The 23655-nt window shown below is 51.8% G+C and overlaps 3 protein-coding genes across 8 annotated transcripts in view; 2 read left to right on the forward strand and 1 right to left on the reverse strand.

The window, feature by feature from the left end:
- The first annotated feature begins 17 nt into the window (after nucleotides 1-17).
- Nucleotides 18-16406, forward strand: CENPV (centromere protein V). Of its 2 annotated transcripts, none has more exons than XM_042256701.2 (5): nucleotides 18-478; nucleotides 2332-2430; nucleotides 3678-3747; nucleotides 6847-6961; nucleotides 12173-16406. In XM_042256701.2, exons 1-5 carry the CDS (start codon nucleotides 126-128, stop codon nucleotides 12214-12216), a joined length of 681 nt encoding a protein of 226 aa, XP_042112635.1. In that variant the 5' UTR covers nucleotides 18-125; the 3' UTR covers nucleotides 12217-16406. The 2 variants fall into 2 exon arrangements, with proteins under 2 accessions (XP_042112635.1, XP_027830643.1); XM_027974842.3 differs by lacking the exon at nucleotides 12173-16406 and adding an exon at nucleotides 7855-8162.
- Nucleotides 2176-23655, reverse strand: part of PIGL (phosphatidylinositol glycan anchor biosynthesis class L) — a 51827-nt gene continuing 30347 nt past the window's right edge. The window contains exons 3-9 of one of the 3 annotated variants that reach the window (XM_060395475.1): nucleotides 19352-19442; nucleotides 16035-16102; nucleotides 14281-14312; nucleotides 12350-12483; nucleotides 4904-4972; nucleotides 3589-3686; nucleotides 2176-2344 (exon numbers count right to left, since the gene is read on the reverse strand). In XM_060395475.1, the coding sequence (XP_060251458.1) occupies nucleotides 3597-3686; nucleotides 4904-4972; nucleotides 12350-12483; nucleotides 14281-14312; nucleotides 16035-16102; nucleotides 19352-19442 (484 nt within the window). In that variant the 3' untranslated portion in view covers nucleotides 2176-2344; nucleotides 3589-3596. Of the gene's footprint in view, nucleotides 2345-3588; nucleotides 3687-4903; nucleotides 4973-9984; nucleotides 10455-12349; nucleotides 12484-14280; nucleotides 14313-16034; nucleotides 16103-19351; nucleotides 19443-23655 lie in introns of those variants that run through there. The other 2 variants (XM_027974841.3, XM_015098669.4) reach the window with 2 other exon arrangements.
- Nucleotides 13760-23655, forward strand: part of NCOR1 (nuclear receptor corepressor 1) — a 154513-nt gene continuing 144617 nt past the window's right edge. For 2 of the 3 annotated variants that reach the window (XM_060395457.1, XM_060395460.1), the window contains exons 1-2: nucleotides 16266-18897; nucleotides 18977-19097. The gene's annotated coding sequence lies outside the window, so the exon portion shown is untranslated. Of the gene's footprint in view, nucleotides 13803-15269; nucleotides 15338-16265; nucleotides 18898-18976; nucleotides 19098-23655 lie in introns of those variants that run through there. The other variant, XM_060395456.1, reaches the window with a different exon arrangement.

Consider the following 23655-nt stretch of genomic DNA (forward strand, 5'->3'; position numbering starts at 1 on the left):
GCGGCGCCCCGTATGCCAGAGGGGCGGCGGGCGCGCGCGGACGGCGGTAGCGCGCGGGGTTCTGCGGGCGCGCGGGTGAGCGGGGACGCGCGGCGGAGAGGCCTGCGCGCCAGGCTGCGGGAGCCATGCGGCGGGCGAGAAGCGGCGGAGCGACCAAGCCACGCGGGCAGAAGCGGCCGGGGTCCTCCAGGGCCCCCGCCTCGGCCCCTAGTGCCGACCGCGCACGGCGGCCCGCAGCCCAGGCCGGGGGCGGGAGCCGGGCGGCGGCGAGGCAGCCGGCGGCCAAGCGACGGTCGCCGCCGGTGCAGGAGGCGGGCCCCGGGGAGCCGCCGCCGGTGCCGCCGTTGCCCCCGCCTCCGCCCGCGGCGCTCACCGCGTCCGAGCTGGACCTGGGCGAGCAGCGGGAGCGCTGGGAGACCTTCCAAAAGCGGCAGAGGCTCAGCTTCGAGGGCGCCGCCAAGCTGCTGCTGGACACTTAGTGAGTGCGGCGCGGCCGGGCCGGCGCCCCTAACGTCCCCGCGGTGCTCGAGCCGCGCACCGGCCAGACAATGGCCTCCGCCCGGCCCGCGCTGAACGCCGAGGCGGCAGCCTTCCTGGGATGAGGGTCGGCGCGGCTCCCTGGTCCGGGGCCTCTTTCGTGTTTGTGCATGTGTGTTTGGAGAGCGGCTGTGAGGGCAGGGACGGGGCGAGAGGCGCTGGGACAGTTCGGAGCCTTCGGGGAGACCGGCGGCCCGGTTACAGCAAGCGCAGTGCGCGGAGCCAGGCGGCGGGAAGACCGAGCGGGCCGCTGGGTTCGGAACCACCGTGGGCGCTCCAGGGCCCGAGGCTCTGCTTCTCCCCGCTTTGCGACCGCGGGCCGAGGACCCTCGGCTTTCCCAGCGGCCGCAGGAGGACTTTGGACGGTCCGTGGGGTTCGCAGTGAGCTGTTAGCTCCGGGGGGCGCCTCGTCGTCTAGATGAGGCCCCTGCCCTGTAGCGCCCTTAATATTTCATTGTCAGTCGTGTTTTACTAGAACCCCTCCCCCCCAAAAAACAAAACAACCCAACAATTGCATAACAACTTGAGGATCTCTTTTTCTTAAAAGTGTTTTTTTTTGGTCTTTTGTCCATAAGAAATTCTCTTCGTTAGGCGAGTCTTCTCAGAGATGAAATACTGGGTTTTCCATGTGCTTCACTTTTTGGTTTATCATCTTGGACTGTAGGCTGAACATTTTAAAATCTACATCATCCAACAATTTTGAGCCCTTTAAGTGTGCCAGCTACTGCCCAGTGTCGTAAAACGCAGATTTGGAGTAAATTTAGACTTTAAAACAAACTGATAAATGGCAAAAAAAAAAAAAAATCAAAGTGTTGAGGTGAAAGGATGAGTTGTTTTTTCTAACCTATCAGATTGGCGCAAGTTACATTCATTCAAGAAAGAAAAACTAAATTAGAATATGTAACTTCACTGTTACTGTTAAAACATTATTGTATGAATCTGGAGGAACATAGAGCAAACCGTTGACTGTGGGTCCCTCTGGGTGTTAGGAGACTCTCATCTTTAGTACTGTCAAGTGTTTTAAGGTTTGTTTTTTACCATAAATATTATTTGTGTATGCAGGGAAAAAATACATCAAATTAATGGAGTCAGCTTATATAGAAACATGAAAAAGCATACAGTCTTGGTAACCAAATAAATGCAAATTAAAACTGCAGCAAGCTACTTTTCCTATAATTATTGCTTGAGAAGATTCAGTGAAATGTTTTCTCATTCATTACTGATAAGAGTGTTCAGCTCTTCTGGAGAGTACTTGGATGATATTTATCAAATCTTAATAATGTCCAATGAAGGACCTGACTTACAAGTTTTAAAGGGATTAAAGTTGAACATAATGTGTACAGATAGCTCTTAAAAAGTCACATGTATGCAAAATACCGGAGGGAAATACAGCAGAATTATAGGAGCCTTTTGTTAACTTTCTCAAAGACTTCTGAACCACTGGACTCGGTCTGGTCCCCTTGTCTGTCTTTTTCTTAGCAGCCTGTACACCCTTTTTCACAGTCATATAAATATTCAGTAATTTGTGTAATGGCTGGTTTAGGATCTTCACCCCAGTTCTCTTTTCCATACACTGGGAATAATTTATTCTGCGACTTAACAAAATAGAAGTGGAAAAAAGAGCTCATAGACAAAGAAGGCACTGAATCCTTTTATAAAACTGAGGGCACCTCCTCAAAAGCAGAAATGTGTCCTCGTTGTCCCGTGAAGACTCCAGTTCCATCTTGTTGCTCTCTTTCCACTGCGGCCTGACCGCTAAGGAATCCTAATCTCTCTGATTTCTGCTCCTTCCAGCGAATACCAGGGCCTGGTGAAACACACAGGAGGCTGCCACTGTGGGGCGGTGCGCTTTGAAGTTTGGGCCTCGGCTGACCTGCACATCTTTGACTGCAAGTGAGTGTCTTCCTACATTGTTTCAGAGCACACAGCGCGTGAGGGCGCTTTAGCATCGTCTGGGGAGTTGGGATCCAGGTGAAACCACCATGGCCGTGAGCAGGGAATTGGGGTCAGGTGATGGGTACATAAAGGTTCATGTTCTGTTTTTTCCTTTTATGTGTGTTAGATGTTTTCATTAAAAATTTTAAAGATGGAGGGAGGCTAAGAATAAGAGCCTGCTGTGTGCGTGACACAGCTCAAGTCCTGCAGCACAGCCTCAGGGGATGTGGAGGGGTCCCTCAACTCGGGCCAGGCAGTTTCTCAGAGAAGAGTGCCACCCGTGTGTGGGAGAGAGTAGTACCCTGAAGATGGTCGGGCTGGATGCTGGATGAAAGGCTTTGGGCAGAGTCTGCAGAACTCCACAGAACTGGGTGGGGTGAGGCAAGCACATGCACACCTGGAAGCTTGCCATGCCCCAGGCCACCTGGCCCATATGTCTAGGTGAGGCAAGTGACGCTACCAGGGTCAGCAGAGGGCCCGCTGTCAGCACCTGCCCACCGTGTGATAGGTCAGGCCCTCCAGGCTCGACTTCTGACCTGTGGTTAGTGTGAAACTGACTGTTCAACAATAGCCAGTTCTTTCTGCCCCTTGGTGCCATGGTGCCTGGGTTATATGTGAAGAATAAATAAATTCCATGGAATTCCTCCCACGGGAAGGAACTGACCCAGTACTAACAGATAGAAGAAGCAGCCCTATGGAATAAGCTGTTAGAGGACCTCGTGTGGAATTAGCGTTTCGTAAAAGGCGGACTAAAACAAGGGACTTAGGTTTACTTCTGAGGACCTGTGGGCCCTGGAGCTGGGCTTCCTCTGATGTGCAGAGGAGGTCAGGGCACCTAGGCCTCCTTGTCAGTTTCTGCGGGGGATGTGGATCCCGAGGCGGAGAGCGGATATCTGCCTGATGCTTGCTTTCTGTGAGTCTCCAGAACCCACCCTTCCCGTCACTAGTAAACCGGGGGTGGGGGTGGGCAGTGGGAATGTGGTTCTGCACGTCCTGGTTTTCTTAGGGTTGTGTGGCCTGCACTGCTGGCTGTGGACCTGCGGAGCAGAGGCCCCCCAACACCCAGCCCGCCTGCCCGAGCCACCCTTCCTTGGAGGGCAGTCAGAGGGCCTTCACCTCCATGGTCAGCAGGCTCCTGGGACTGGGAAACCCAGAGGGCACATAGGGTTGTTCACCGTCTGGGGTCTGCTCGTGTCTTTCCATAGCTGCAGCATCTGCAAGAAGAAGCAGAACAAACACTTCATTGTCCCAGCCTCTCGCTTCAAGCTTCTGAAGGTGAGTGTTTTAAGCGGGGCTGGGGAGCCCTGCCCTGGCTTACAGGGGCCTGGGAGCCTCCTGGTCCTCTCGGGGGCTTTACTTTCCCTGTCACCCAAGGTTTCATGCTTCTCTTTAAAAAGTTATGTTATTTTTCTCCTTTATATTTTGGATACATATTTGATCCATTATGTATAAACATGGAGGATCAAAAAATAAATTTAAGATCACTCAGATCCTGTCAATCAAAGGTAACCATTATTGTGTTTTGGTGTGTGTCCTTGTGCATTATTTTGGACATGGATGAATATGTTTAAATATTGTGTTTTTCTCAGCACAGAATTTTACCTCATTTTCTGTTTTATAACTGACTTATCATTTCCTAATGAAAAATAAATGATTGAAAAGATTTTTAACTTTATTCTTTGGGGGAATTTTTTGTGCTTGGTCCCAGCTTTGCAAGGTAAAGAGTGGAAGGCCTTCCCACCACCCACTCCCCAGCCACAGCCACTTCCTACTTATACAATTATGGCTATATTTGTAGTGTTTTTTGTTATATGAATGTACCACAAGTGATTTTCTACACTTAAACGTCTAGGTTGAGTGCAGTGCTATCTTGAACCTCCCTGTGTGTAAGTCTTTAATAATTTAGAAATTTTCTTTGGATCAGTTCTCTTGGAAGTAAAATCTCTGGCCAAAGAGTACAGAAGCTTTGGCACTCTCTGCTCACGGGGTGGGATGGGGCTGTGATTGGTCCTCGGGTGCCATTGCCCGCTGTGGTCTGATCAGTGTCTTTGCTTTGGGGTTGTGACCTGTGCGAGGGTCTCCTTCTCTGGGTCAGGAGGGCCTCCTGGAAGCACCTCTGGTCATGTCTGTGCTCCTGGCCCCAGGGCCTTGGCACTGGGTGGCCCCTCAGTGAGCATCTGGAAGGAGAAGCTGAGATTTAATCCCAGGCACTTTGGGTCAGTTTGTCTGCTTTTCTTTGTCTGCCCTGGATCTTTCCCATGGGTGTCTTTGTGGGGAGGAGGGTGCCAGTGGGCAGCACCCTTGTCTTTGCCACGATACCCCCTCCCCCGGGTGCCAGCTAGAGACTGTGGTGGCCCGACCCCTTGAGACAGGTCCCCAAAGACACATGGGCAGCCAGGGGCCCTCGGTTTCAGAGTTGACAGTTACCCACTTTGTCTCCTCCATGGGCCCGCTCGCCAGTCATTGCCGGGGTGTTTACTGCACTGTTCTCTGACCCAGCCTGTTGAAGGAGCAGTTTTCTGTTTGTCCTTTAAGTACAGAACTCATTCTTTGATTCAGCAGTGTTTATGGGCACCACTTGTGTGCCAGGCTCTGTCACATTGAAACCCAGCAGTTTATGTGGCAGACAAGGCCCTAGTCCTCTCAGAGCTTATGTTTTATGAAGGGGAGACAGAGAAATAAGAGGCCTGGGAGTGCCGTGTGGAGAGTTAAGCAGGGCAGCGTGGCAGGGGCTGTCTGGTGGCGAGTCTCGGTGGGCTCGGGCAGGCCCCTAGAGATGAGGCGTGTTGGGGGCGCACACTCTGCATGTCCAAGGAGCCGCAGGTTGGCCTTCGTGGCCAGAGGGTGGAGGCAGACCAGTGGGCAGGCTGGAAATGAGCATCCTTAGAATGGAAGGAGTGGTCGGGCTCAGAGGGTGTGACCCCTGGGGTCAGGAGAATTGACCATGGTCTGTCGTCATGGTGGTGATTTCTGACAGGGCAGGGAGACAGAAGTGAGCAGGGAGGTTGAACGCACAGGGCATTACACCTAAAATGGGCCGTGTGTTCAGCAGAAATTTCGAGGGTGGGTCAGGCTGGTGGGTGGATGCATGGACAGGGTCTGGTGTCAGCACGGGGCCCTCGTGCTGATGAGACCCAGGAGGCCATGAGGCTGTGAGTTTCTTGAGGGGAAGTGTTTGATCAGATAGCCCTGCGTGGTTGGGGACCACGTGACTATTTCCTGCTGCCTGTGTGTGGAGGAGAGGTCGGGGGCGGGGGGGGGGGGGTTGAGAAGAGGGCCCTCAGGGAGCCACTTCTCTGCGGCTCCAAGGGACCCTCTCCACCGTGATGGTCAGGGAAGACATGTGGAAGCCTCCGACCCTTCAGTCACCCAGTATCTCCAGAAGTTATTCTTTGAAAGTGCATGCCAGGGTGTGTGCTTTTTAAAAACAGGAATGGTAGTGTAGTGCACAAATTGTTTCAGACCTTGCCTTTTCAGTTCCCTCTGTAACCTTGGAGATGGTCTGCTTGTTAGTATTTCTAAGTGGAATTGCCTCCTTCTTTTCAAAACTCAAAGAGATTCCATTCTAATGTCTGTACTTGATTCCTTTAACTGTGGGACAGTTTCCATTTTTTATAAGGTTTCGCCTTTACAGATGGTGCGCTAACACCTATATCCACGTGGTTGGACAAAATACAGAGTTTTAATTGCAGGATACATTTCTAGAAGTGGCATTGCTGGGTTAGAGAAAATGCGTTTTGCAGTGTTAGCAGATGTTATCCGGTGTTGTGGATTTGTACTCCTGTGACTCACATCCAGGAGTGCACGTTTCTCTATACACGCAGTTCCGAGTAAGCTCAGGTGGTGATTTTTGCCCGGGACAATGAAGAGCATACCTCACTGCAGTTCGTGAGCATGGATATCGTGTCAGAGGTTAAAGAGAGACTTGTTCTCCAGTTTCTCTGAACTGTCTGTGCACGTCCTCTGCTGGGTCTCCTGTGTCTCCATTAGGGATGTTAGCCTGTGATGTCTGGCATGTGTCCTTTCCTGGTCCTTTGTAGATGAATTTGAGTCCAGTGAGCATGTTCTCAAGGCCTTGAGTGGTGCTGTCTGGGGACACGGGGACCTAGTCCCTCACTTGATGCCTCCTCATTTAGGCCTGGGCCACAGTGGGGAGCTCAAGGTCAGAGGTTTTGGGTGCAGCTGACCTGGGAGGAGCCCTGAGTTGTCATGCTCCAGGCTGACGGGTCTCCAGGTCGTGAGGATGGGCCCCTACCTCAGATAGGACGTGTCCTCTTGACCCTGGGAGCCGGGCCAGAGGGCGTTCCCCACTGAGATTTTTACAGGATTTATTTCTGTAAAAGACAACTGAAGCTCCTTGTCTGTGTCTCTCAGGGAGCCGACAGCATCACCACGTACACCTTCAATACCCACAAGGCGCAGCACACCTTCTGTAAGCGCTGCGGCGTCCAGAGCTTTTATTCTCCCCGCTCTAACCCTGGAGGCTTCGGTGAGTGGAATGGGGGCAGGCTTCGGGCACCGACGCCCTGTGGCCACCTGGGGTGAGACGCACTCTGGGAACGGGTGCTGGAGTCTCTGGCTGGTCTCCTGCCTGGCCAGGCCTCTCCCTCACGTGTGTGAGAGGAGTGGGGCTCGTCTGCTGACCTCTTCGCAGACATGGCATAGCCTGGCCCTGGGCCTCCAGAGACCCTCCAGTCCTGACTCGCGTTTCCTGCTGCTGTGGGAGCTGGATGCTGCCCAGGGACCCACTGCAGGGGGAAGACATGGGCCTGGGGTCGGGGGGTTGGCGCGTGAAAGAGGTGAAGTTGAACAGCAGTGATGATGCCAGTAAAACTGGGCTTGTTCAAACACCAGCAAGGAAACCCCAGGTCCCTCTTCTTGGATCTGGGGGCAAAACCACCCTTAGACAGTTGTTAAGAATGACACCAGCCACCATGCATATTGGGTAGGAAGCAGCCACGGAGGCTGCTCCTGGAAACCTGGCCCTGCAGAGATGCAGCCTCCATTGTCTCGAGCCTTGGGGGGCCTGGCGTCACCCTGCCCACCTACTCCTCTTCCTATAGAGCTGCTGTCTGCTCCTTTCCTGCTACATGGAGTGTCTGTCTTGCCTGCCTTCCTGTATGGATGGGGACATATTTAAAGCTGAGAAAGTTACCCCTCAGCGCTCTGGACGAGGCCTGTGAATTCCTCAGGCTGCCCAGCAGAGGTGGCTCCGGGCTCGAGCCTTTCTCTTTTGTCCTCTCAGCTCGATGTTGAATGACGGTCAGCCCTGGCCACCCCTGAGCCCCGTTTGAGAGGAGAGTGAGCCAGGAGCTGCCATGGTGAACTGCGGGGTGGGTTTGTCTAAGAGCCTGCCCGGCTCTCACGCCCACCTCCCTGCAGGGATTGCCCCCCACTGCCTGGACGAGGGCACCGTGCGCAGCGTGGTGGTGGAGGAGTTCAATGGCAGCGACTGGGAGAAGGCCATGAAGGAGCATAAGACCATCAAGAACATGTCCAAGGAGTGAGCTCCCGTGCCTCCTGTCCAGGAAGGGCCTACGGCCTCTGCAGTCTGCTCCGGCCACCAGTGTCTTCAGGCAGCTCTTGTCCTCCCCTAGCTCAGATTTTGACATAGGCTAGTTGATACCCTTCTGTCCCCCTTCCTGACTTTTGTGCGATCTTCTAGAGAAATAAATATTTTTAACATTAAAGCAGTTCCTCTGGTTTATCGTCTTCCCTGTCCTTTGGTTTTGCTTCCAAGGCCAGTGGTTCGTTCTGCTGGTGCTGGTGCTGCTGCTAAGTTGCTTCAGTCGTGTCCAACTCTGTGCGACCCCATAGATGGCAGCCCACCAGGCTCTGTCATCCCTGGGATTCTCCAGGCAAGAACACTGGAGTGGGTTGCCATTTCCTTCTCCAATGCATGAAAGTGAAAGTGAAGTCGCTCAGTCGTGTTCGACTTCGAAATCCCTCGGACTGCAGCCTACTAGGCTCCTCCGCCCATGGGATTTTCCAGGCAGGAGTACTGGAGTGGGGTGCCATTGCAGTGGTTCAGTGGCAGGTAATTACTGAGCACTGTTACGGTTCTTACAGCCATGGCCTGGCTGAGGGGTGGGGCGGGGGGGGATGGTGTCAGAGGACAAACGAGAGCTGGTGAGTGGTCACAAGCCACCTGAGCTGTGACAAGAACATGAACTCAGGAGTCTGGAGGAGAAGGAGCTAGTTGTGGAAGACCTTGCGGGGAGTGTGATGGGAGCCTGTTTCCTTTTTTTTTTTTTTTTAAAGTCAAACAGCTTCTGATCCCCACCCCCCCAAATTGTGGTAAAATACACAAAATTAATTTCTAGTGCACAGCTCAGTGGTGCTGGGTATGTTTACGGTTTTGTGCTACCAATTACCATAGCTTTTCATTTTGCAAAACTGAGCCCCCTCTACCCATCAACAATAACTTTGAGCCTATGTTTTTAAAGGAAGCAGGATTTGGGAAAAGAAGGGAGAAGCAGCTGTGGACAGAGATGTGGGCACAAGGTAAAGCCAGGCTTGTGGTGGGAAGAAGTAGAGGGTCAGAAAGAAAGAGAAGCCGCCTGTGGTATCTTGGCTCTGGCCTATATGTGCTGGGAAGCCCTGAGGGCTCTAAACAGTCTTCTGACCCATACCCTGCCCCACCCTCCGTGTTTCATATAGCTTTGTATCATAATCAGTGCTTTATTTATTACAATAAGATGCTTTCTTAAAGCATTCCTTCCATTTCCAACTACTGGGTGTATATGTACATACATAATGGCAAACGCTTAGTAAGTATTGCTCTTTGCTTTAGGAGGAAAGTGACTTATGAAATTATCTGGGAGGAAGAGTAGACCAGAAAAAAGAGCAGGAGGAGGACGTCCAGATGGACGGGGGTTCTGTACGGTCACCACGTCAGCTGAAGGTTGGAAGGAGCTGGTAAAGCATCCTGCAGGTGAAACAGGAGTATATTCTGGTGCAGTGAACATCCCCTCTGACCTGCCTCCCTCTTGCAGTGGCATATAAAGCATATAGTTTTGTGTCTCTTAAAAACAAATGCTAAGTCGCTTCAGTCATGTCTTCGCAACCCTGTGGACTGTAGCCCACCAGGCTCCTCTGTCCATGAGATTTTCCAGGCAAGAATACTGGAGTGGGTTGCCGTTCCCTTCTCCAGGGGATCTTCACCACCCAGGGATCAAACTCAAATCTCTTATGTCTCTGGCATTGGCAGGCAAATTCTTTACCACTAGATTCTGTATGTTTTGTTTTGCAACTTGCATTTTTTTTTTTTCGGTCTGGTAGCATCTTGCTCTTCTTGTGTCCCCTGCATTGGGAGCGCGGAGTCTTAGCCGCTGCACCACCTGGGAGGTCCCCTTGTGGAGGCGTTTTCCCTAGATTTGAATCTGATGTGTAGTCCACAAAGATAAATCCATGGAATTATGGTTGAACAAATTCAGTATAGACTGTTCTGTGTGTGTGTGGGAGGTGAGCCTGCCTTGGAAAAAACACGAAAATACATGACATAGGACGGGATTCCAGAGACCTTTACATTTATTTATAAAAATTGCAGGTCTGTTAGGGAGTTCACAGACACTGTGCCATTGTGTGAACTGTTCCACACAAGAACTCGAGAAGCTAGCAAGGTAGCTGTCGTTGTCCTTGGCTTGGTTTGTGTTTGGTGGCTGTGGTTTTGTCGCCCAGAGGAAGACGCTCAGGTCTGGCAGCCTGTTGGGTCTGCACAGCCCCCATTTTATTAGAGGCCGGGCAGTTTGGAGGAGAGGGCCTTGGAACTCTGGCTGACGCTGGGATGTCCTTGACTCGGGGAGACAAGCCTGCTCCAGACAGGCCCTGGGCTCCCTGGCTGTCTTTCCCTTGGTTTCTTGGATCCGAGAGCCCGTTCTGGCTCAGAGAAAGTTCAGAGAGTTAATCCTCATGTAGCGGGAGAACAGCACATAGAGGCGGCGGAACCAGAACAGCTGGCTGCGGTGGCGGGACATGGCTCTCTGGGGGGACGAGAGGAGTGGTTCTGGAGCTGGCGCCTGGCTCTGCTGTTTCCATCTGCCTGCTCCCACCTGCGCATTCTGAGCCGCAGCCGGACCTGGCTTCCCCTGTGACCTTCGAAATCCCCTGGACTGGCCTCTAGTGGCTGCTTCCCGCCCCGCCCCTCCATCTCCTGACATCCCCATGACAAGAGCAGCTGGTGCTGATGCAGCTGAGCACAATCTCAGTTAACAACCCTGTGAGCAAAGGGCTTTACTGTTGCTCTTTTTTTTTTTTTTTAACAGATGAGGAAACTCATCCATCTCAAATAGCAAGTAGGTAGTAAAGCTGAGATTAGAACCCAGAGCCCTCAGGTTGACTTGAGCCTACATTCTTCACTCCTTTGCCCCACCTATATTCTTCATCCTTTGGCCCTGTTACCCCATGTATATGACTCGTGCAGGGCTGTTTTCTGCCCAGACTCCTCTGAATCAGCTAGGCTGGGTAAATACAGCCACTCTGAGAAGAAGAAAGGAAATGGTACCCATAGGTACAGAGTCTCTTTGCCATCTGGTGGGGGAATGTTATCCTATTATTCAGAACTAATGTCAGTTTCTAAATAGAATAGATCATAACAACTGATTTAACTAGATATACCCTATAAATACAGTTCCTGTTTTTCTGTAAGGACCATAACTAATGCTTATAATCTAAGTGTCATTGCAAACATTTACGTAAAAAACTCATTTTATATTCATTGTTCGAATATCTATGGCTTTAGAGATGTAAATACCGTGATGACTGCAAGCTTGAAGCTGATAATGAGAACCATCACTATATTCAGGCAAAAATATTACATACTGTGGTTTCAACAGGAATTACAACCACAATTTTTAAATAAAAATTTTTCTCAGAGTACCATTGGAACATATATATTACCATCTGTAAAATAGATAATGGGAGCTCAGTCTGGTGCTCTGTGATGGCCTAGAGGGGTGGGATGGGGTGGGAGGTGTGAGGGAAGTTCAAGAGGGAGGGGACATGTGTAGACATATAGCTGATTTATGGTATTGATCAGAAGAAACAATACATGGTAAAGCAATTATCCTCCAATTAAAACATTAAAAAAAAATTACTTTCAGAGTTCCACATGAGTTCTAGCCCTTGACCTTTTCCACTTCCATGGCAAGAATGCAAAGGGTTAAGGGCTAGAACTCCTGGGCAGCCTCATCCCTAGCCCAGTGCTTCTCAGACCCCGCCGCCTCACCGACCACCACTTTCCCACCAAGAGGGCCTCTCCTGGCCTGACTCCTCAACAGGCAGACAGTGGGCTGCCCACTGGTCTTTACTGAGGCTCCTGACAGGTCTGAGTTCTTAAGACTCAAGCTGGAAGCCTGGTCCACGTACAACAGTAAAAAACCTATAAATCAAAATGTCCAACCTTCAGGGGTTTGTGAAATGTTTTATGGCATGTCCGTGTGAGGGAACACAGACAGCCATTAAGATTTGAACATGTAAGGATATCAGAGAAGACGGTCATGATGTTAAAGTAGGTTTCAAACAGCAGGCTCCGTGTCACCCCATTTTACATACATGTCAATACTCTTATATTTGAGTGATTACCTGTACAGGGTGGGGTTGCAGGTAGTTTTGATGAATGATTTTTATTTTCGACTTGCTTTTATGTAACTGCTCCCAGACTTTCCACACTGAGGCTATATTGTTACTTTTTTTTTTCCAGCTTGTGCTATTTCTATACTCAGAAGACAAGGTGCAAGTCCCTGAAGGTCTACGGCTCCCAGGGTCTGGCTGTGGGCCCGCCCTGGGGACAGAACCACTTGGAAGGCCTTGGGTGAGGGGCTTTGGGGGACCTGAGATGGGGCAGGGGAGCGGTGTGGGGCCGAGGGGTGGTCCTCACCTGGGCCTGGGCTGCCTCGAGTTGGGTGAGCACGAAGAGGGCGTCGCGGGCGAGCAGCAGGGAGCAGGGTAGGTCCAGCAGACAGAGGTATTTGCGCAGCAGGTTCACAGACTGGAGTGTGAGCACCGAGCACCCTGCGGGGGCGGGGGAGGGCAGAGAGACTTGCAGCTCCAGGCTGGTTTTCCTGAGCTCCCCACACGCATGCCCTGCCTTTGGAGCTCAGGGCAGGGCAGCATTAGAGCTGCTCTTTGCTCATTGTTCTCACAGATAAGAGGGTGAAAGGGCCCAGAACACCTGGAGGCCACCCTCTGTTTGCTCTGTGCCGCCAGCAGGGAGAGGCTGGCTGCTGGAGGCCAGGGTCAAACCCAAGAGGGGAGTGGTACAGGCAGATTTTCTGTCTTAGTAGGCTGGAGGCCTGGCTCCTGCTCGTCACTGGAGAACTCACGGGCTTGGGGAGGTCCCTTCACCTCAGTGAGCTTCAGGTTTCTCATCTGTATGATGGGTTGTTGGTCATTTGAGCGTGGGACCTGCCTGTCTCCTACGTGCCATGCACTTAGTTGCTCAGTCGTGCCCAACTCTTCATGAGTACACGCCAGGCTCCGCTGTCCATGGAGCTCTCCAGGCAAGAATACTGGAGTGGGTTGCCATTCCCTTCGTCAGGGGATCTTCCCGACCCAGGTCTCTTCTGTCTCTTGCATCGGCAGGTGGGTTCTTTCCCACTAGCGCCACCGGGGCTGTCTTCCAGGGTTGAGCAAACACACCAGAGCTATGTTCCTGAGCCCCTGCAGTTTCACCAGCCAGAAGCCCACCCAGAGAGGGCATGCTGCCTGGGGGTCCATCATTCCATCCCCAGGGCTCTCCCGTGAGGGGTGCATGTCCAGACAGAAACTGGCTCAGGGAGGTGAGGGCGGTCAGATGCCTTCTTGTGAGTTAGGAAGTGTTTCAGACGTGTCCAGCACCCAGCAGTCACCTATAGCCTGATCCGTTACCTGGGGGATAGATGTGAGCTTGGATGGACATCCTGAAAGGACACTAGAGGTGGGATAGAGCTGGCCAGGGAGAAAGCTGGGCAGGCGAGGGGCAAGACCCACAGAGGTGGTTAGCTTCCTGTGTCAGCCCATATGGGTCCCAGGTTCTTGGTCAACATTGTTTCTGGGTGTGTCTGTGGGTTTCACATCTGAACTGGACGACTGGGGAAAGCAGAAGGCCTGGGTAGGTCTCGTCCAGTCCATTGAGGGAGGGCCCAAGCAGAGCAGAAGCTGGAGGGAGGGAGAATGTGTCCCCTTCTGTCCGACTGCAGAGCTGGACCCTGGTTGTCTGCTCAAGACTAAGACTGACCCTATCGGCTCCCTGTTCTCAGGCCTTTGGACTCGGACAGATTGAAGAATGCCCTGGCTCTCCTAGGCCTCCAGCTTGCAGGTGGCGGATCCTTGATTTCTCGGCCTCCATAATCGTGTGAGCCAATTCCTTTTAATATATTATTGTTGTTGTTCTGTCACTAAGTCATGCCCAACACTTTGTGACCCCATGGACCGCAGCAAACCAGGCTCGCCTGTCCTTCCCTTCTCCTGGCGTTTGCTCAGACTCATGTCCATTGAGTCAGTGATGCTATGTAAACATCCATATGTGTATAATATATACAGCAGCACATCTGTCTATCTGCATCTCCTGCTGGTCCATTTCTCTAGAGAGCCCTGATGACACCCCCTCCTCCCTCACACTCAGAGGATACTTCTCAGTGGATACAACTTGACCGTCAGGCCTGGGGACCCCACTGTGACAGGCACAGTGAGCTAAGCCAGGACAGTGTGGCTCTGCCTCCCTGTCCACCCCACTCCCACCACTGGGCCAAGGGCAGCTCTCTGTATATTTAGCACTCTCACCCTAGAGGGACAGTAGCAGCAACCTGTTGCCACAGGGCACGGCCTTACCTTTAGGTAACTTCCCTTCTGCGTGCAGGGTCCTGGCAGAGGAAACGGAGAGAGTGCGAGTGAGAACCCTCTACAGTTAACGGGAGGGGCTGTCAGCCAGGCCTGCCCGACCCTGGGGTCCCTCCACGTAGGTTTCCAGGCAGGTTCTTGAGCATAAGTCACCACAAAGATTCCTCGAACTCCATAGCTCTGGCTACAGCTGAAGGGGCTAGGGTGGGGCCCTCATCCAAGGTCAGCCAATCTGGAGATGACCAGTGGCTTATGAGGTGCCCTGGTCCAAGCTGTGCCCATCAGAGATGACAGTAACAACAATGGACTCTTCAGAGTTTTTCTCTTTTATGAGATTGTGATGTGAGTGTGGTGGGAAAATATGTAAAGTGTTAATTGGTGTTTCTTCCCTGACAGTCCTCTCCCCTTGCACACACCTTTTAGCAGTAGAGGCCATTCTGTGCTCACTGCCCTAAGAGGAGGTGTGAGGGGACTTCCCTGGGGGTCCAGTGGTTAAGACTTGGTGCTTCCACTGCAGAGGGCGCAGGTTCAATCCCTAGTTAGAGAACTAAGATCCCACATGCTGTGCAGTGTGGTGAGAAAAAGCATTTATCCTAAGAGGAGGGGTGAGCAGTATGAAAACGAACTCCTTGTTTTGAAAGCTGACAGGTGGGCAATGGGGCAAAGAGTCCCCTTCCCCTACACCCCAACACACAGACATATGGACTCATGGGGAAGGGGTTCTCAGGAGCAGGGATTAAAGACAAGAAGTTAGCCTGACTTACAGAGCCTGAGAAATAGAAAATGCTGAGCTCAGAGGCAGCTCATCCTGCACTCTGGGTGGAGCCCTGGGGATGAACTCCAAGGAAAGAAGAGGCAGATCTAAGGGCAGGAGAGAGGTGCCCTGGAGACACAGCTTCAAGCCCTGAAGAGAACGGATATGTTCAGAAGAAGGATGTAGAGTCAGTCCTTGACCTCAAGCTGCCTTCTCCCTTCCCTAGGCTGGGTCCAGCAAGCTGCTTGTGGGCCCAAGAGGAGCAGGGTCAAGAGATCAGGACATAAGCTACAGGTTTGTATGACCCCAGAGAAGTCCCTCAAGATCTGTGAGGGTTCTTTTTTTAAACCAGTTAAATGCAGGTGGTGGTCATGGTTTTTAGTTGTGTGGTCGTGGTTGTTAGTTGCTCAGTCTTGTCTGACTCATTGCAACCCCAGTGGCTATAGCCCGCCAGGTTCCTCTGTCCATGGGATTTCCCAGGCAAGAATACCAGAGCGGGTTGCCATCTCCTCTTCCAAGGGATCTTCCCGACACAAGGATTGACTCCACCTCTCCTGCATCAGCAGGCAGATTCTTTACCACTGAGCTGCCAGGGAAGCCCTAAATGCAGATGCATGTCAGTAAAATGCAGTGACTGCAAAGAACAGGTGAGATTTCAAATGACGTGCACATCCTCCTTCTCCAAAGAAAGATCTGAAATCAGGAGGATGCCCATTCATGGATCCCAGCCCTCAGACCTGCCCGTGAGCTACAAGGAGGTGAAGTCTGGCTGTAACGTTTCCTTAGGCCAAAGCAGAGGGAGGAATCCAGTCAGTTCCTGCATTTGGCTGCATATGGGGACAGAGAGACTCGGCTATTAGGAGGCAAGGTCATAACTCTAGGACTTGAGGGTGCCTGCTCCTGGGAGGACGAGGTGAGATGACCCATGGGGTGGAGAGTGATGAGGAGACCGACCACCCCAGCCGTCCAGGGAACTAGCGCACCATCGTACCTCACAGCTGCATTCAGAGCCACATGGTTGCTGTGCCCGCTCACGCCCCCCTCATCGAAGGTCACCACCTGAAGAGACACAGAGCTTCACTCCAGACTGTCTGAATAGTCTCTCCCGCCTCTGTCCACACCGCCTGGGACAGACAGGAGGACCCAGAACCCTGAACCTGTTGGTGTTCTGAGTGAATCAGAACTGACTTGGGAGCGGGTCAGTGGTGTGTGACCGCTGTTCAGCCCTGTGGCTGTGGGTTTGACTATGCTCTTGCTCCTGGACAGCAGAGCAGAGTGGAACTGGGCCACGAGAGAAACCTGGGTTCGGCATGTCTGTGTTTCTTATCTGCCTGGCCGCGTATCAGCACGTTTGGTTTCCCGACTGGCTGCTGTGTGACCTTTGTTCACGTCGACACTGTCTGATTATTTGGTCCCTCTTCCTGGTGCTGTGTCGAGGGCATAAAAGCGCTAGGGGACAGTGTCCACTGTGCCCTGGGGCTCACAGAAGCCCGTGGCTCCTCGTAGGCTGCCTCTGCGTCCACATTCTCAGACCAGCATCTGCTTCTCCAACTATAAGCCTAGCCTAGGCTCCAGATTCATTTCTGCACAGATGAGTTAAAAAATACAAAGAATAATTTGAGTAATAATAATAATAAATGTAAAAGAATAGCTGGAATAAGTAAAAAAAAAAAAAAAGATGTAGGAAAGAAGACAGGGCTCCGAGAAAGGCACAGGTGTGGCTGGTTGAAGGGGATGGAAAGAGGGGACCAGGCAGCCAGGAGAGGAGGATGGCGGAGGAGCAGGGGCAGGTGAGCCGACATTTAAAGAAAGACGCTGTTGACCTCAAGTTAATAATTAGGCTGAATGATGGGAACATGAGTTTCATTATGCCCTTTGCTCTACTTCTGCATGCTTGAAATTCTCCACAGTGGGAAATTTTTTTTAAAAAGGCTTACAAAGAGATCCCATTATGATGGATGCATGTCATACATTTGTTAACACCCAGGGGACATACAGCACCGGGAGTGAAGCCTAGCGTGAACCTGGGGTGATGATGACATATTAGTGTAGACTCACTGTAACAGGTCGTCGTGGGGTCAGGGGTACGCGTATACTTTCCGCCCAATTCTACTGTGAACCTAAAATTGCTCTGGAAACTGTAGTGTGTTAAAAAAAAAAAAAAACACTTCACCCTAGAACCCAGGTACCCGGTTCTGATCCCATCCTTCTGTGGAGCCAAGCCTGGAGTGCCTAAGTTCTCTCTCAGCTCTGACCTAATTACCCTAACCTTTGGGCATATCATAGACCGTCGTTACTGGGAGCGATTTCATCTTCAGTGTCTTGGTTTTCTCATCTGTGAGGTCGGGAGAGTGAGGCCTCCCTCCTTCCTCTCTGGGTCAGGTGAAGGTCAAATGAAGCCCTGTGGGAACGTGTAGGACCTGGACAGCAGCCCAGGCTGAGTGTCCACTGCCCTCGCTGAGGTGACTCTGGGACGTGGTTGTCTCAGGCCAGCCGGGGCACACTCCCTGGTCTGGGGGCTTGGAGCCACTGCAGTTCATCCCCATCACTTAAAATTCTCCAAGGTCTTGTTTCCTGTTTATCCCACACCTTCCTGTGGGATAAACACGCCCCCCGTCTTCCTGCTGAGGAAGGCTGAGCTGAACTGTCTCCATCCGCTGGTCTCGTGCAGATTAGACCTGGCAGCAATGGCGTCTGTCCACCTTCCCCCCTAAACTGCAGAAACCTTTGTTCAAATGAAGTCTTCCCCAGACCCTAGTAAACAATAGGCTGCTTTCACTTCTCTAAGACAGTGGCTCACAGGACATGGTCTGTGAAGGATAAACAGCAACACCTGTCACCGGGGCAAGACACAGAGCAAATACTGTCCCAAAGAGGGCTGAAGAAGTCACAGAGGGCTTTTGGGAGAAGGTGGCCTTAGCTGGGCCTGGACCACAAGTCAGTTTTCAGGGAAACAAACTTGGGAGATTCTTCTGTGTCTGTGCCCTGACCTCCTCCCTGGATGTTCAGAGCTGCGGCTGTGATGTGGTCTAAACACAAACTCGGCCCCTCAGTGAGGTCCAGCCCTATTCACCAGCCAGTGGCACCTATGGGAGGGCTGGTCAGAGGTGGCCAAGTTCACAAAGATGGGAGTTTATCCCACAAGCAGGAGTGACTGAAGACCAGTTGTTCCTACGAACCAAAGCCAGGGAGTAGAGAGTCTGGAGACTAGCCGTGGGCATGCCTCTGCCCAGGAAGACAGGGTACCAAGCGTCACTGCAGCACACCTCACAGACCCCGCCCTGTGCCCCAGCCGGCCCTGAGGACCAGCTCTGTCCACCACCAGGCTGTGGAGCCCTGAGAGGGTCTGAGTGTGGTCTGGGAAAAGCAGGGCAAGAGGAGCCAGGCCCGCTATCAACTCAGACCCTGAAGAAAGACACATCCAGGAGGGGTGGGCCTGCAGCTGTTGGTGACCATTCGTTCAGCCAGAACAAAGTGCAAAGCCGATGCAGATCCCTGGTGGGGCCAGCGGCCCCCCTGCACCTACACCTCCGTGTGGTTCACAGCCAGCTGGCTAGGTGCCCGTTGTATTTATGTCATTAGAGCACAAAGGCAGTCTGACTAATCCATGAAAATCTGCTCTTAACAATGGCCTAATAATTCAGTTCACTCAGAGGATGCATCACTGATAAAAAGCCTGCCAGTGGGGTTCACCTTCTAACAGGGATTAATCAAAACTTAAAAGCCAATGGCTGGGGCTTTAAATGGTAGGATTTAGATATGAACTCATGAAGGGTTACTCTTATTTTAGACATTCCTGGCACCTTAAGATGGACTGCTGGCAGGATGCAGGCTGGCGAGGCCTGAGCGTCAAGGTGGGTGTCCTGAGCCGTCTGCCCCTGCAGGTGAATCGAATGCCCACTGGAGCTCTAACCAGGAATGTTCTCCCCACAGGGGCTGTGGATTTATCCTCGAGTTTTCTGGAGGGAAGAATGGAGGCCCAAACCCCTAGCTTCATGCTTGCCAACCTTGGGCAGCTTCTGAGCCTCTGGGAACCTCAGTTTCCTCGATGAAGGTGAGCATTAGGACAACACTTACCCCCAGAGTTACAGTGACATCCTAACATGAAAATGCTTGTTCTGTGCCAGCGCATCGAGGCATAGGCTCATGCAGACCTGGGTTTTCAGAGGGCAGCACGGAGGTGGGGGCGCAGGTGAAGAGGGCACAGTCTGGGAAAATCTCTGCCTCCCCCTGAGCTCTGTGGTTACGTAGGAAAGGTGCAGAGAGACGGGCCACGTCTCTGCTGGAGAGGAGGGCGTATACCCTTACCAGCTTGATGCCGTTGGCCTCTACATGCTGGAGGAGGACATCACCTGCCCGCTCTGGGTCCCAGTGCACGTCTGGGTCATCTGGGAAATCCCTGGAAGGAAGAAGCACACGTTGGAAACCGTTTCTAACGGGGTGCAGGCTCTCCCCTCAACTCTGGTAGGTGTGTGCGTGTGTGGGGTGCTGAGGACGTACAGACCAAACACAGCACGCTCAGGGGATCTTGGCTCACGTCATGGCTGGGCAGTTGAGAGGGAAGCAGATCTGTCCACAAGCTGGGGGACAGGTATGGTCCCCAAGAGCTGAGACATGGGGCAGAGCTCCAATGTGTCTTGGTAAAAGTCAGGGGAATGGCTTGTTGGTAAAAGTACTCAGTACTTTGGTAAAAGCAACTCAGTTAACCTCAGTACTCGTTTAACCTCAGACAGCTGTGAAGGAGCCTGGATGATGCAGGTGAGTAGCCTGCGTGTTGCAGGGCCGTTAGGGTTGGGTTTGATGCAGGTTTTCTGACTTAGAGGGGAGAAGTTTCAGCCCCGGGGAGGTGCCCCCAGGGGTAGGGGTCTCTACAGGCCACTCCAGGCCTTGTTTCTGTCCACTATCACCACCACCTGCTGATATGAGGCCAAGGCCATGGTCTGACTCCAGTGTGAAGACATTATTCATAGTCTTATAACTAGACGCCATCTCTGCTGCCTCAGGTCCTGGGTGCCACCCACCTATGCTGGGAGGACAGGGCCCCCCGATTCCCACCAGGAGGTAGATGTCACCTCTTCATGGACACAGGCCATTATCAGACTCATTTAGGACTATGGTCAAAGAAGTGCTGAAGGTTTTTTAGGAGGAAAAAAAACACGAATCTCAGGGCAGAACAACACAGCGACTTGCTGTGCTTCCTTGGCTGCCTCTTTCACACCCCGGGGAGCCTCCTGCCAGGGTGACTTTGAAAGCACCATCCTGCCCATCATTCCCCCAGGGGCCCTCTAATGCTCCTGCCTCTATAGGACGGACAGCTTGGCTGGAGGCAGGGACTGGACGGGGAGGAAGGGAGAGGCAGGGACTAGGACGAAGTTCGTTAAGCCTCATTCCTGGGGAGCGAGCTGAACATGGGATGGAGAACATGACCTGCTGAGCTCAAGCAGGAAGAGATTTAGGAATTTTCCAGGGAATTCAGGAAATACCCAGGAATACCCAGGAGTGAGAACAACTACACACGTCCCCCTGACTGGGAGGCCTGCATAAATGCACCAAGGCGTCATTTTGGAAACCAGGGAACAAGGAGATGATCAGAGGTTGGCAAGGCCAGAAGCCACTGTCACCTCTAGGGAGACATCAGAGCCTAGGAATGGGAGTGGTTAATGGCAGGAACTACGAGGCCAGCAGCTGGAGGCCCGGAAAACATTCAGCTGCTGACAGAGGTGCTGTGAGGAGCGGGGAGACCTTCCAGTCTCCCTTTATGGCCAACTATTGGTCAGACCTACTGAGAAGTCAGTGGATTGGCAAGGGAGGCAGGAAGCATGGTTGCCGTCGATCCAGGTATCTGGCAGCACTCAAAGCAAGTGCCCAATGGATACTTGCTCTCAACTATGCCCCAGACTTGAGCCTAAACCTTCAAGGGTAGCAGCAGTCTGCCCTTCTGGGAATGCAGTCATCACTAGCTGCCCAGGTACAGAGGGCAGCAGGGAGGTCATGGAGGTCACTGCTGGGCAAGCAGGAGTCCAGGCTCAGGGGAGAGAGACAGGGCAGTGGCTGGTGGGCAGCTCCACCCCAGCAGCTCTGCTTGAGCTCTGCCTATGATCAGAGTGGCCCAGTGTCATCAAGGAGCATCGTGATGCCAGGTCGGATGACAGAACACACGAGTTCAAGTTCTCTGCTCACCAGATGCCCGGGGCCTGTGCTGCGTCATCCCTAGAGCTGGGAAGACCTGGGCCACACTGGTGACCTGAGAGCCCTGATGTCTAGGACTTTGTGTCATACACAATTTTTGAGTGAGGTTGAAATGCTGACGGTGGTTGGTAGTTTTTAGGAAAGAGTAGGGGTCTTGGATGAGCTTTCCAGGTAGCACTAGTAGTAAAGAACCCACCTGCCAGGACAGAACACAACAGATGCAGGTTCGATCCCTGGGTCTGGAAGATCCCCTGGAGGAGGGTCTTCTCATGCCAGGTGCTGCATTAAAGTGCTTGATTGGTTGACTGAGCCAAAGGCAGCTACACCTGCCTTTAGAGGTTGAAACATACAAATAAGAGCTTTAAAAGATAGTAAAATTTATAAAAACAGATTAGAGGCGAAAAGGAAAAAAGGGGACTTCCCTGTTGGTCCAGTGGCTAAGACTTCTTGCTCCCAAGACAGTGGGTCTGGGTTGGATCCCTGGTTGGGGACCTAGATCCCACATGCCACAACTAAAGATCCCACATGCTACAACTAAGACATGGTGCAGCCAAATAAGTAAAAAAAAAAAAAGAAAAGAAAAAACTGAATTGCAGGGGGAGCAAGGCATCCCTAGGGGACCACTTCCCCTCAAGGCAGGAAAATATAAAATTTTATATTTTATTAAAATATAGCTAACTGTAGAAAAAGTGATGCCTGTGAGATCCGAAACATGAGTTGTCTTTTGCCTATGAGTGAAAGTGTTAGTCACTCAGTGGTGCTGACTCTTTTCGACCCCATCAGCTGTAGCCTGCCAGGCTCCTTTGTCCATGGAATTCTCCAGGGAAGAATACCAGAGTGGATAGCCATTCCTATCTCCATGGGATCTTCCTGACCCAGGGATAGAACCTGGGTCTTCTGCATTGCAGGCAGATTCTTTACCATCTGAGCCACCAGGGAAGACTTTTGCCTAAAGTTCAGCCCTAATCAACTCAAGGCTTGGGTCCAAGTAGTAACTTTTGCAATAGTTCCTTTCTTCTCTGATGGATTAACAATCCCGCCTTAGATAAACATGCCAGCAGAGGTGTGAACACAAGTGTGAGTCAGCCATCCGGCCCCTCCTTAAGGGAGTGTTGGTGAAAAGGCCTTTGCCCTATTTTTCTTGGTGCTGTCCTGCATTTTGCTGGCTGGGGTCAGGGAGGAGGACTGGAACTGAAGCTGCCATCGAGATGCATGAAGTAGCTTAGGTCTGAAAGCGAGGCAGGGTAAAGTTGCCAAAAGGAAGGTGCCCTGGCCCTCCACCTGAGCCCTAGCCAATGCCTCTCCTATCACAGCTGTTGTAGTCACTGTGGGTTTTCTGTCATCTGCTGCATAACCAGATCTTGATTTAGATATGCCATCATTCTGTAAAGCCTCTATTTTACTGATTATGTAGGTTGTTTCCAATTTTTATTATTGAAAAAAGTTGTAACTAGCATCGTTATATGATGTGAGATTCATACACTTCATATGAATCTCTCAATATTCCCTTGGGATAAAATCCTAGAGATGTCACTTGGGAGTCAGAGATAAAGCAAGGAGAACCTAGCAGATCTCCCTGTGAGGAGCAGTGTTAAGAGGAGGAAGTGGAAAGTGGGTTAACTCACCAGGAACAGCATCAGAGAGAGAGAAAGAGCAGTGTACTTCATAGGCTGGAGGGAAAGACGAACAGGGACAACTCTAATCAGAGCTCCATGCCTCCGAAAAATCTCAGGTGTTTTATACCTACTTCCTTATGACTCATGAAAGTGGAAGTCACTCAGTCACGTCTGACTGTTTGTGACCCCACAGACTGTAGCCTGCCAGGCTCCTCTGTCCATGGAATTCTCCAGGCAAAGAATACTGGAGTTAGTTGCTGGTTCCTTCTCAAGGGGATCGTCCCAACCCAGGGATCAAACCCAAGTCTCCTGCATTGCAGGTAGATTCTTTACTGTCTGAGCCACCAGGGAAGCTGGAAAAGGCCAGTCATTTACATTTTTCTACAGCTAGAGAGAGTTGGTTGGAAGGGAATGAGTTACACGTGGAGTGAGAGGCACTAGAGGCTGGCTGAGTGGGGCTGCAGTGGAACATGTGTGTTGTCAGAAGCCCCATTTCATCTTGGTAACCAGCTCTTCTCCTGGGAAATAGCATGGATGTCATTCAGCAGTAAGAGTGAAACAGTGCAGGTCCAATTGGGACTTGAACTCACTGTCTTTTAACTGAGACCACTACCCCTGGTCTCAGGACTTATTGAAGATCAGGTTCTTGATGTCTCATCACAGAAAGAATTCAGTGAGAGACAAAGTGATAGGTAAGAAATGGATTCATTTAGAGAGAAACACACCCCAGACAGAATGTGGGCCATCTTAGAAGCCCAGAGTGGCACACGGTAGGGGGTTGTCAACAAGGGTGGGTAATTTCATGAG

The sequence above is a fragment of the Ovis aries genome, chromosome 11 (genome assembly GCF_016772045.2).
Source record: "Ovis aries strain OAR_USU_Benz2616 breed Rambouillet chromosome 11, ARS-UI_Ramb_v3.0, whole genome shotgun sequence".
Classification (NCBI taxonomy): Eukaryota; Metazoa; Chordata; class Mammalia; order Artiodactyla; family Bovidae; genus Ovis; species Ovis aries.

Coding starts and splice junctions, on each gene's coding strand:
- CENPV (XM_027974842.3), top strand. CDS start 126: ATGCGGCGGGCGAGAAGCGGCGGAGCGACCAAGCCACGCGGGCAGAAG. Junction 479..2,331: donor AAGCTGCTGCTGGACACTTA/GTGAGTGCGGCG, acceptor TGCTCCTTCCAG/CGAATACCAGGGCCTGGTGA. Junction 3,748..6,846: donor CTCGCTTCAAGCTTCTGAAG/GTGAGTGTTTTA, acceptor TGTGTCTCTCAG/GGAGCCGACAGCATCACCAC.